At 37.3% G+C, this 13,326-nt stretch overlaps 1 protein-coding gene and 1 pseudogene across 2 annotated transcripts in view; both read left to right on the top strand.

Annotated features, from left to right (window-relative positions):
• The first annotated feature begins 988 nt into the window (after window positions 1–988).
• The window catches only part of YIPF5 (Yip1 domain family member 5), a 59,779-nt gene continuing 47,441 nt past the window's right edge, over window positions 989–13,326 (top strand). For both annotated transcript variants that reach the window (XM_029218544.1, XM_029218543.1), the window contains exons 1-5: window positions 989–1,160; window positions 1,679–1,798; window positions 9,605–9,777; window positions 10,632–10,777; window positions 12,556–12,737. In XM_029218544.1, coding sequence (XP_029074377.1) covers window positions 1,689–1,798; window positions 9,605–9,777; window positions 10,632–10,777; window positions 12,556–12,737 — 611 coding nt within the window. In that variant the 5' untranslated portion in view covers window positions 989–1,160; window positions 1,679–1,688. The remainder of the gene's footprint in view (window positions 1,161–1,678; window positions 1,799–9,604; window positions 9,778–10,631; window positions 10,778–12,555; window positions 12,738–13,326) is intronic.
• LOC114891683 lies at window positions 1,848–6,062 on the top strand (annotated as a pseudogene).

Below are 13,326 nucleotides of genomic sequence, written 5' to 3'. Positions count from 1 at the left end.
AATTGCTTTCAGGGACAGAAGCAGAATTTGAGTAATATCTTTATCTAACAATTCATTCCTAAGCAAGTAATTTTTAATGCTCATATTCTTGTATTCTATTCAAATTTGAGAGTAATATCTCTTTTGGACAGGAAAAAAGGGAAACATCAGGAGAAACAAGAGAGACTAGAAATTTTTCAGTAAGATCACTAAGTAGGTGAAGCCATAGGTTATTGCATATTTTTGGTAACTAGAAACTCCACTTCCTAGATAATGAAGCTTAAAGAAAGTACAACCATATAATTTATCAGCCAAACTGGAGTATTTTTGAAAATGAAAAGGGGACAAAATTAGTAATTATGTTGGAAAAAACAGGCATAACATAGGACAATGGGGGCTGTCCCCACCGAATCAGGATATAGTCATTCCACCTAGAATTCTGCAGATTGTACCTACATCAATAAATTCTAAAATTATTTGTAAAAGGTGGTAAGTTAGATAGTTGCATGAGCAATTTCAGAAATTCTTTGATGGAGTAGAAAACCTCAAAGGGTAGCTGCCTGTTCCTCTCTAGCGTACACTCCTTGGTTTTTTGTTTTATGTCCTTTTGCTACTGTTATTTTTGTTTGAAGGCAAGTGTGTTTCTTGCTATCTGTTTATTTTATTTTTACTTGTTTGTTTCATGGGGGGGTGTTTGTATGTGTATGTGTGTTGAGAGGCTCTTGCACGCTTTCACCCAGGCACTCGGTCTACTAAGTAACTCTCGCTCTCAAACAGCAACTAACAATTGCTGCGCCTGCGCCTTTCTGCCTTCACCGCTAACTAAACCGCCGGAAGCTTTTCCCTCTTCCCATTGGCCCGCTGCTGGACTAGTTGGTCGATACTGCGCATGCTCCATATCGTACCCTCTTTCCCCCGCCCCCCAACTCTCTCCGTTGTACGCCCCGGGCACAAAGTCGCTAACACGCCTGCGCGAGCGGGCGTGCCCCGGAAGCAGTTCTTTAACCTGCTGACACGTAGCAACGGGGCTAGTACAGGGTCCTTAGTTGAGTTTGGGGGGTTACTGGAGGCTGCCGGAGCTGCCGGAGCTACCACCGCCACCGCCTCCGCCTCCGCCGCCGCCGCCGCCGGCGCCTCCGCCTCCGCCTCCGCCTCCGCCTCCGCCTCCGCCTCCGCGTTTGGTGAGTGCCCAGTTCCGTGGCTCACTGTTCGGTTTCTCCCCGCACCTGGGCAGCGCGGCTTGTTGCCGCCTCTCGGCACCGCGCCCCGGTCCTTTCGCTCAGACCTTCCCTCCCTTTCGGGCCTTGCTTTGACGAGGCCCCTGCAGGAGTCTGCGCTTTTCTGGCCGGCCCAGGCCTTATTTTGCAGGAGGCTGTCGTGTTGTCAGCTGTCCAGAGGTGAGGAATCACCTTTGTTGTTGTTGATATTTTAGACCCCACGAAATCCCTCCTCCCACGTCCCTGCCCCAAACCCAAGGCATATCAGCTCCTTGAAGTGGAGGTGTCTTCTCGGGCCTCGACTTAGAGTCTAGACATTTCTTTAACACACCCCACCCCCGACCCATCTTCCAAATGCTGCCCCCCAAAATTTTAGAAGTTATTTACTGCCTTCTGAGGGTATTTGCTTAAGTAAAGTATCAGGACCGAATTCAGGGAGGACCTTGGGCATAAGCAGTCTTTGCTGTTTCTTTTTATTGCAGATTATTTGCAATGTCAGGCTTTGACAACTTAAACACGGATTTCTACCAGACAAGTTACAGCATCGATGACCAATCACAGCAGTCCTATGATTATGGAGGAAGTGGAGGACCTTATAGCAAGTAACTTTTCAACTTTGCCCGTTTACTTAGTTGAGATTGCATTGAAAGCATGTACCCCGAATGTTTGGTTCTGCCTAAGAGTGAATGTGTGAACATGTTCCGTATCAGGAACGTGACTTTTCATAATCTTTATACCTCCGGAGAGATCTGTGACACTTGTTTGGGTTGGAAGGGATTACCCTATTTAGGGTTTGGTATCTTATGCACAATTTCCAGGTGTGCCATGAGTGGAAAAATAGATTCTAGAAGAACCTTTTTCTAGTGACAGCATTTGTACATCATTTAAGATATGGATAGAAGTTTTAAGTACCTAGAAGATAGGCTGTTTAGGCCACAAGACGAGTTAAAAGTTAAAGTCTTTTGACAGCTTGTTTAGTAGCTAAATCAGTCCAACTTTCAGACTTTATCAACTGTTAACTGAAAGCACTGAGTGACACTATTGAACAGTGTAAGCTCCATGCTATGAATCATCAGGCGGTTTTCATAAAGCAGCTGATAATCACTTATTACTCCCCACAGCAAAACTTTATGATCAGTCAGTACACACAGATTGCCAGTTACAGACTGAAGTGAGGGGGACTCAAAACCTTTCATCCACGAACTGTTGAAAAACCAAAACTCTTGTTCTTTTTATAGTCCATGGTGTTTGTGGCAAAAAACTTAAAGCTTTTTACCAATCTCCTCCAGGACAGCATATTCTTAGTTTCTTAGGTCCTTAAAGTTAATCTTTTCAGCCTGCCATCCAGTGAAGGCGTTTCCTATACCAGGCCTACTTAACCTTTTTTAGATGGTCCAGGACCACTTTGAGAATCTTAGGAAAACTGTGGGCCTATTTCTGAGAAATATATGCATGCAAACACCCACAGTAATGTGCATATAATGTCTAGACAGTTCGTGTGTTAGGTGTGCATCTATGGACTCTGAATTAAAAACCTAATGAAGATTGTCCCAGGTTGAGGGCATGGAAAGGGTGCATATCCAGTCTGAGAGAAACATTAGTACTAGAATGTGTTTGAATTAATAAATCTGAATGAAAGTGCCCAAGAATTTAAAAAAGCAAAAATCAAATTCAGCCCCACAGTATCATCTGTCTTGTATAGGCTATACTTTTTACAAAACAAAACTCCTTGAATCTGCTTATTTTTTGATACATTCTAAAGCTTCCCCCCCCCCTAAAATTCAACACATTGGACAATGGGAGTGAACATGTAAATAATGCTGTCTGTGAACCACTTTTTTTCTTTCTTTTAAATTCTCAATTACATGCCATTGAAGATTTATCTCTTTTATCAGTTAATCGGGCAGAATTGGAAAAGTCATGTTGAGAAATTTCCACTCATTTATATACTTAAATATGTGTTTCTTGTGATTGTTCAGTGTGTGACAGGGCAGATGAATATAAGATTGGTCAGGGTGCTGCAACAGGGTTTTGGAAAACCTGTCTCTGTATGTGGGCCTGTTTTTAACCAAATGATATTGATGTTTGGACTCAACAGAATTATTCCATTTAGATCGCAGCCTCCTAGCTTTATCTGTCTCTGCCTTTCCTATGTTTCTTTCTTTCTGTCCATGTTTGCATCTCTTAAAGGTGTGCCTTATCTTTTCTTTACACTTAGCATCTCACTTCAGTTCTCCACAGAGCAGAATATCTAAAGATATTCTTGGTAACTATTCTCACAATTCCGTTCCAACCAAATCATGTACCACTAAGCATTGCTTCTGTACTAATGAAAAAGTTTCATTCCAGGTGCTTATATAAGCATTACTGCCAGTTAATGAATGTGAGTTTATAGATGATGCTTAGGAAAATAAGAAGCCTAATGTGTTAGCAGTAATGACTGGGTTTCTGAACTTTATATAAAAAAAAAATTGAACTCCTCTATATGTACCTATATGTATTGTTTCTGCACCCTAGTGACATTTTTATGTCCATGTCAGTTTATCAAATAACATTTTGTTTGTTACGCCAACTTGGTAACAAGGATCAGCTAACTTTTATCGCTCTATTGATGAAAATCTAGGTTCACATAGCATCTGACTTGGATTGTCTTCAAATTTGACTTGACTTATTATTAGTCCCTAGTTCTACATTTGCCCTATGAAGTCAGCTTTAACATTTTGCATAATTTCCACTCTGGGTACTGTACATTCATACATTCATACAACAAAAAATAAACCCAAATAGTAAAAGGTCGTTTGATCTCAATCTGTCATATTGGACAGGTTCCACATTGTATTCTAGATATGCCTATAAAATATTTAGTAATACCAATTACATATTTTTTAAAGTCTTGAAAGCTAGTATTTTTTCATCTTCCGAAATAGCTAATAACACCTTTATGGACTATGTAAGGATTTTGATGAACTTAAGTAGTCAACCCAGTATATTAAGACGCTTTTTGTCTTTGTTGTTGATACTGAGTGCTTCTGAGAGTATTGGTTTACATCTGCTGCTTTTCCTGCTGTAAAAGTGTTGATTTGGACTATAAAGGTCATGTCTACCATGCGGTGTTTTAGTTTAAAACCAACAGGAGTGAGTCAGGAATTTTCCTGAGCAGATCCTGCCAGAAAAGAAAAATTGTAAAATTCCACGGTGTTGTCTTTGTCACCTTATATCCTGAAGAAGGAATGATGGTGCCACCTTTAAAGCTCTTATTTGTTTGCAGTGTTTCTTTTCCTTACATGAAATTTATGGGTCTGCATCAGTGTTTCTGAAGTGTGGCCTGCAGACCCAGAGGGTTCTTGAGACCTTGCAGGAAGACGTTAAGGTCAAAACTATTTTTGTAAAAATTCTAAGATGTTACATACCTTTTTAGGTGTGTTGAGATTTGCACTGATGTTGCAGAAGTAATGACTGGTGGAACTGCTGTTACCCAAATATGAGGCAAGACAATGGCATCAAATTGTTCTAGTAATCGTTGTATTCTTCATCACACACTTGTTGGGGGGGGGTGAGGGGAATCATTTTCACTTAAGGGTGCCCTTGATGAAGCTGTAAGAATTACTGTTTTATTAAATGCTGATCTTGACAACACACATTTTTAGAAAAGTCTGTGTGACAAAGTGGGAAACAGTCCTCAAGCACTTCTGCTTCATACTGAAGTACAATGATTATCTCTAGGAAAAGCCCATCTACAATTTGAGTCACAAGTTGATTCAGCCACTTTTTTGTGGAAACCATTTTTATTGGAAAGAACATCTGACAAACTATGGTTATTCAGACTTGAAAAATTTCTCAAAAATGAGTGAAGTGACCTGTTACTTCAAGGAAAACAATTGACAGTATGTGTGGCCAAAGATCAATTTCAAGTTTTCAGGCAAAAATGAGGATTTTGGAAAACTTGTATCCATCATTGTGAACTTGTCAGCTTCCCAATAATTAACCATTTTCTGATGAGATCAGTGGTGATGTTAACAAATCTGATTTTTAAAATTTATATATATATTTTATATTAAGTGTGTCAATATTTGGAAGAGCTGCATAATTCATACTAATATTTTCTAAATGGCCAATGCATGGTGTTACAAAATCATACATGAATAATAAAGGACCAATTAAAGTATAAGACAGATCAGTTTATTCTAATACAACAGAGTTCATTAGCATTGTTTCTATTTCCATGTTGCAAGTTAAGTTTAAAAAACTACCACTTTGCTTTGCATTTTGATGTATCAAAAAGAATATTCGCTCTATGCACGCGGGAAGATGAAGATGGCCGAACAGTGACCAAGTCAGTGCTGTTCGTGTGTCTGGGTAACATCTGTCAATCACCCATTGCAGAAGCGGTTTTCAGGAAACCTGTAACAGATCAAAACATTTCAGATACTTGGGTCATTGACAGTGGCGCTGTTTCTGACTGGAACGTGGGCCGGTCACCAGATCCAAGAGCTGTGAGCTGCCTAACAAATCATGGCATTAACACAGCGCATAAAGCAAGACAGGTTACCAAAGAAGACTTTGCCACTTTTGATTATATACTATGTATGGATGAAAACAACCTGAGAGATTTGAATAGGAAAAGTAATCAAGTTGAAAACTGCAGAGTGAAAATTGAACTACTTGGGAGCTACAATCCACAGAAACAACTCATGATTGAAGATCCTTATTATGGTAATGACACTGACTTTGAGACTGTCTACCAGCAGTGTGTGCGGTGCTGCAGAGCCTTCCTGGAGAAGGTTTGCTGACCTGGGTCCAGTCCTGCTGTGGCCCAGGCTCATCCCACAGGCCCGCATTCTCAGTCAGGTGTCACAGTGTCACCATTCCCTAGCCAAGGCTGCAGTCCTTTCTTCAGTTAACTCACCGTTTCTTACCTTAAAAAATAATTGTAGATGGAAATCGGTTGTTGTGTTTGGCGGAAGAATAAATAAAAATTTTTGATTTAGACAGTTTATGGGGTAAGTGTTCTTAGACTAGTTGAACCTCCCACTTTGCCCCAGTTACAGAAATTGTGTGGAACAAACAAAATAGTAGAGCAGCAAAATAGAACATAATGAAGTAAAACATCACTGTAAGGCCTATCAGCATCTGAGCCCATCGGCACTTCCAAGAATCTGCACTACCTCTTCCCTCTGTGTGGATGGGGCCCCTGCCCTGCACTCCCTCTTGATGTCAGGGCCTGGTCCAGTGATGTTGGCAAGAAGTGTTCATATATGCGCAGGGTGCACACTTGTGCATTTACAGGACAGGAAGGAAGAAGATTTGTGGGATTAATCTTCAGCACCTTCACTCCTTAGTTTGTGTCTGTCTAGTTGATTTCATACGGAAGTCAGCTTAAGTGTTCCCGTTTGAACCACTTTGCCTCTGGAAATGTAATTATGTCCGGGAAGAAGGACACTTGTGTGCTGGTTTACCTTAGGGTCAGTTTGGGGATGGCATCTGCTTTTACATGCATGTAATTAACCTGAATGTCAAATTTAGATCAGCTTAGGTGGGAAAAAAATAATAAGTGGGAAAAAGTCCTTTTATGTTGGAATGCTTAAATATTGATATGTTAAGTATTCTTTTATCAGTGCTTAGTTTATAGGCAAATATAGGTAATTTCTGTGCACTTGGAGATAGCTGATCTAAAATTCACATGAATATATGTCAGAAAAGATTGTTTTCAAATAAACTGGGGAAATTACAAAAATACAACTAAGGTAAAAAAAAAAGAATATTCATGATAATCTGGAAAGGTTATTAAAATACTCTTTTCCAGCTACAGGTCTGCAACACTAGATTTTCTTCAAATACTTCAACTAAAACAGTATATCACAACAGAATGAGTGCAGAAGCAGATATAAGAATTTGCAGCTGTCTTATATGAAGCCAGACATTAATGAGATTGTCAAAAATAGAATACAGTGCCACTTTTCTCAGTAATTTTTTAAAATAATTTTTTCATAAAAATGTTTATGCTAACATGTAATGGATTTACTGTTACTTTAAATGAATTAATAAGTATTTAAACATTTCTGTTTTAATTTCTAAAATAATAAATATTGATAGATATAACCCACATAAAAAAATTTAGGAGTTCTCAATAATAAATTTTAAGAGTATAATGGGTTCTAAGATCAAAGACTTTGAGAACCACAGGTTTATGTCATTCTTGTTTTTTCTATTGCAGACACATTGATATTCTCTCTCTTGCTGTCTTTGGAGAGAGAGTATAAAATGCAGTTTGTTTATGCAGATTGTAGAAACCTCCATATGGAGGTTTTCTAGCTCTTTATGATGCATCCTAACAGAGATCAACACAATAGCATATTTTACTAAATCAGAAAATGTGAGTTCTTGTCCTAATTCAACCAGCTAGCCCTGTGGAAACTCCGTGTGTGTGTGTGTGTGTGTGTGTGAGAGAGAGAGAGAGAGAGAGAGAGAGAGAGAATAGTAATCAAGATACTTGCATACCAGAATGACTGGGGAAATGCACGTATAGAAAAAGATATTATGGCTATCTCTGTCAGGTAGGATTTGAGGGTAATTTTTTACTACAGTTGTTAAAAGAGCTGGCTATTGGAATTAAAAAGTCTAGTTTTGAATCCTGGCACCACCGTGGACAAATCATTTTAACCCAAATATGTTTCTACATTTTTGTAATGGAGAGGATGATAAAATTGACCTCCTAAAGAATTGTAGAGAGAATAATGTGAGATAATTCACATTAAAGACTTAAAACAGTGTTTCACACAGTAATATTCAAAAGGCTATTATTTATGTTTTTGGAAATTTTCAGTAGTTAATATATACCCATGTATTACATATGACATTTTAGAATTAATGAATTTCAACGAATAATAAATATACAGGATTTTTAAAGGTGCAAAGGTACAAAAGTTTATAACCTGAAAATTAAGTCTTACTTCTCCTGTCTCTGGGTCCCTTTACCTATATAATGGTGTATATAATGTACGTGTATATATATATACACACATGCACATAGATATGCATACGTATTCTAAAAAGCATAGTCACGGTGGGTGCATATGGTATATACTATTCTGAATAGTAGATTTTTTCTTCCCCACTGAATATTTCTTGATTATCATTTCTTACGAGTACAGACAAAACTGCCTCACACCTTTAAAAAGGTGCAGAGTAGTCTGTGCCTATATCACAGTGTAGTTACTGATAGCTGTATATATTTTGTTTTGGTTTCTACTTTTTGCTATTAAAATAATGCTGTAGCGAATTCTATATTTTATAGCTAGAAAAATAAATAGTATTTTTTTAAGCATGTATTGGACTAGCGTGGTAAGTCATGAGAATGAGAGCTATGTGTAGTTGAAACTTCACCTTTGATTTGCTTTTAATCAAGATGTTCAGTTAATTTAAAAATTAGATTTAATTTTAAAATCTCAATAATGAGGTCATTAGATTTTTTATATTTTTCAAAAGGGAATTATAAATTTTTAAAGATAATTAGACTAAAAGATCTCTAAGGCTTCTCAGCTCTCATTTTTAAAGTAACTTACTTTTACAATAGTTACTTTACTTCTTTATTTCTTACCATTGATAGATAAGTCATATTTTTCTGGAACATAGTAAAACAGGTCTTTAAAAGATACTGCTTCAATATCCTTCTGTTCCCTGTTGTTTTCATCACTAAAAAAGCCATGGTAAGGTTTCCTTCTAAAATGCAAGATTTGTTATAGTACATAGCAAAGGAGACAATAGGTATACAATTACTTTGAAAAATTAAAAGCACTATTTAGATGCAAGGTGTGCTAATAATGTTTGTATATTCAGAAAGCTTTCACAAAAAAGAAGCTTGATTTTTTTCCACTTTTTGAAATTGATGGTTGTTCTTAAAGAGATTTACCCACTTGCAAAAAATAACATACTACAGAGAATAAAGAAGAATGATTTTATACTCATTCATTCTCATGGAGAGATCTGAGTTACAGTGGAAAATTAACGTAACATGCGGTACAAAGTCTGTCATCCTGAGTTTTTATTCATAGTCTTGGGCATAAATTTTATTTCACAGCTATCTTTATGTATGCTCACTAAAGGGGAAAGTATAAGAAAACGTTTACGTTTTCATTTGTTGACCTCCTGATGTTTAAAAGCTTAATAGTTTGTGAAATGCTTAAGCACTGCATAAGTGAGTTTTAGCATCATCAGGAAAATTCTCTATAAAATACAGACAACTTATTGTAGATAATCAGCTTGATCTTAGTAATTAATTTCAACCACGGTTTATAAAAACTGGCAAAGAGATATCCTGGGAATTGCATGACTAAGATTTTCTGCCTGTTGGGAATATCAGTTTGGGGCGTTGACATAATTCTGAGAAATGTAACTTACTTTTATTGTAGACAGTATGCTGGCTATGACTACTCGCACCAAGGCCGGTTTGTCCCTCCAGACATGGTGCAGCCACAACAGCCGTACACTGGGCAGATTTTCCAGCCAGCTCAGGCGTATACTCCAACTACGCCTCAGCCATTCTATGGAAACAACTTTGAGGATGAGCCACCTTTATTAGAAGGTACGATTGGTTGCAACACTTGATAGTACTCTATAGTACCCAGCTGGTCAGTGAAAATAAATCTTAGTTTGGAGAAGTTACTCTTTTCTTTAAAAGAATAATACTGTAGAAAACAGTTTTCTACTAAAGTGACTCATTTTGAACAGAGTATATATGAAACCACATTGAGCCAGGAGGACCAGACTTTTAATAGATCTTTATAAAGTGATAATAAAGTATGTCAGTATATGAGCAGAGTAACTTTTACTTCAGATTATTATTGAAATTCTATCAGTGGAAGAAATGAGAGGAAATAGCGTGGTATTGATTATTCTGCATGGAAATAAGCTGACAGAGCTAGTAACATCACTGAAAAGTATGGTGTTTTTCAAATTGTATCCCGAAACACAAAAAGCAGTAGTTCTAAAGTGTTTCTTGTTTTTTTGATCAGATACGCTTTGAAAGTCTAGTGAAAGCTATGCATACTCTCCTCAGAAAAAGGCACACACATGCAGAGAGACGTAGTTTTGTATACATTTTCACAGGGCCTCCAGTGTTCCTGAAGCCTCAGGTATAGAGTCCCTTACTGTTAACACTGTCCATATATTCTTTGCTATGCAGACATAGCAGAGTGTCTGTTTCATCATGTCCATACCTGTTTCTAACATCAGACCAGAAATTGGATATTTGTGGAATAAACACCATAATCAGTAAAGACTGATATTGAGGACTCACCAAAATAGTATCATCTCATATTGCTAGATCACTCTTTTGATATTGGTGGTTTCATTTTTTCTCCTGTTACAACATAGATTCTGGTAAACTAAAAGTATATCACAAATCCTGATTGACTTCCTTATTTTCTTTTTCTTTAGAATTAGGTATCAATTTTGATCACATCTGGCAAAAAACACTCACAGTGTTACACCCATTAAAAGTAGCAGATGGCAGCATCATGAATGAGACTGATTTGGCAGGACCAATGGTTTTTTGCCTTGCTTTTGGAGCCACATTGTTACTGGTAAGATGTTAGTTGCAGCTCTCAGTGTGAGATTAAATGTTCCACCAAGAGCCTTTATTGAGACTCTGCTTATACAATCAAGTCTTTGATGTGTCTTAAATAGTATTGAGTTGTTTGAATTTGTACCTATTCATTACTTCTCCATTGATAATAGATATAGTGTATTTAGAAATCATTTCTTGTTTCACTAAGTGCTTCAGTTATTAGGGAAAAATATTAATAAATATCGTATGGCTTTAGTCTCTCATCAAAATTCCTTCCTTTCAAAAACTGACAAAACTTTTAGCTTATTGCTATTTTTTAAAATTTCATCATTGGGTGGTGTTTTGTTGTAGCAATGCTGGTCTTCTATGTATTATTTGAACATTTAATGAATTGAATCATTAAAGGCAACAGGTTTTAGTCCCTATCTCCCATCTCCCTAAGAATGTTAAAGCATATTGAAAATGAAAAGTTGTAAAGATAATTATTACTGTTTGTTTTATTTTATGTTGTTTCTGAATTAGAAGAGGTAAATGACATAATGGATCGAAGATGGACTTTTTAGTCAGAAAAACTGGGCGTGAACTCAGTGCTCCTACTCCACCCTTGAGCAAAGTCATTTCATCCTTCACCTCCCTCTCATAGATAATACTATGCTTCCCACCTAACAAGTTTGTTTTGGAGGTTAAGCAAGACAGGTTATGTGAGAACACTTTGAAAAGTTTAAAGCACTGTATAAGTATAAGGTTTTATTATTACTATATGAGTGCATTAGTGAACTCAGCTGAGCCCTTTTAAACTTCTACACTCTTAAGTATTTACAAACAAATATTGATTCTAACAAAAATCCCAAGGATTTTGCTATTTAATGTAATCTGTGGAGACATTCTCCCAATTGAGTTTTATATGTCAAACATCTGACAAACCAGGAACTTTTTAAAGGCTTCTCTGTGGACTGATTTTAGTGATAGCATAACCTGAATACAATGTTTGTTCACATAGCTGGACTAAGAATACTGACTACAATTAAGCTAACATTCACTGCCCTGAGCCCTAAGACTGTTCAGTGCTGTCTTTTATAAGAGCAGAATCTTTAAGGTTTGTGTGTGTTTGTTTGTTTGTCAGAGAACTGTATAAAGCAACCAACAATTTGGAAAAACAATGAAAGAAGAAAATATATTCCGTTATATTCCTCTTGCCCAGTTATTAACCACTTTTCTTTTCTCCTCCCCTCCTCACAGAACCCTGGCTTCCTGCTTATCCTGGCTTCCTTTCTCCTAATTCCTCTAACACCCATGTAAAGTGAATAATGAGATTATTTCTGCTGTTAAAAAGATTATAGCTACATCTGCCAATGAGAATAAATTGCTTCAGGGCAATTTTGATGGAATTTGGGTACTTTCAAGTGATACTAGCTACTATCCAAACATCTGAATGGCTTTCCATCTTGTCTCTGTAGTTTATTTGCTTAAAATCAGCCAGATTTCTTTTTAGAAATCTACTGCTTTAGGTGATCATACCATGATTTTATATCTTTGTTGAATTCTATGCCAAGCTCAAATGGTAACTAGAAAATGAAAAACAATATCTGTGTGTTGGGAGGTGGATATTTTAAACTTCTTAAGAAGGATATAAAAGCCAGTCTGCTCACTGTTTTACTTCTCCGTATAAAGAATAGGTACCTTTGTGGATTTTAATGCTCACAAATTGTATATTTTCTGTGAGTGCCATTTCAGGTGAAAGAAGCCAAAAATAACTATTTTGCCCTTAACCTGTAATCTTTTCTTTACCCATAGGCCGGCAAAATCCAGTTTGGCTATGTATATGGGATCAGTGCAATTGGATGCCTAGGAATGTTTTGTTTATTAAACTTAATGAGTATGACTGGTGTTTCCTTCGGTTGTGTGGCAAGTGTCCTTGGATATTGTCTTCTTCCCATGATCCTGCTTTCCAGCTTTGCAGTGGTATTTTCTTTGCAGTAAGTGCTGGTCTTTATTTTGGGGGTTGATTGACTAATTCTGTGTAATAGGATTTACCTCATCATCAGTTTGAGGTAAATCACTGATTCAACAGCATATTAGATAGTGCCTCTTATATGTGAGGACTGTGTTTTATATTTCTCAGTGATGAATAATGGAAGTGAGAACAAGTTTAAAAATCTTTTATACCATCTCTCTTTTACCTATGATAAAGAATTTAGTTTTTTGCGTACTTAGCAGTGTCCATAAACAAATTGAACAGTGGTGATTGTTAACTTAAATACTGCATGGAAAAGGTCAAGTTGTTTAGAATTATACTTACCCTCTCTTTGATATTTTTTATACCATATCTGACTTCTTAAAGATATCGAGCAGGGCTTCCCTGGTGGCACAGTGGTTGAGAGTCCGCCTGCCGATTCAGGGGACACGGGTTTGTGCCCCGGGCCGGGAAGATCCCACGTGCCGTGGAGCGGCTGGGCCCGTGAACCATGGCCGCTGAGCCTGTGCGTCCGGAGCCTGTGCTTCGCAAAGGGAGAGGCCACAAACAGTGAGAGGCCTGCGTACCACAAAAAAAAAAAAAAAAAAAAA

The sequence above is a fragment of the Monodon monoceros genome, unplaced genomic scaffold (genome assembly GCF_005190385.1).
Source record: "Monodon monoceros isolate NGI ecotype Baffin Bay Population unplaced genomic scaffold, NGI_Narwhal_1 Super_Scaffold_12, whole genome shotgun sequence".
Lineage (NCBI taxonomy): Eukaryota > Metazoa > Chordata > Mammalia > Artiodactyla > Monodontidae > Monodon > Monodon monoceros.
Note: the sequence above shows the minus strand (reverse complement) of the source record. Positions and strands in the feature narration are given on the sequence as shown.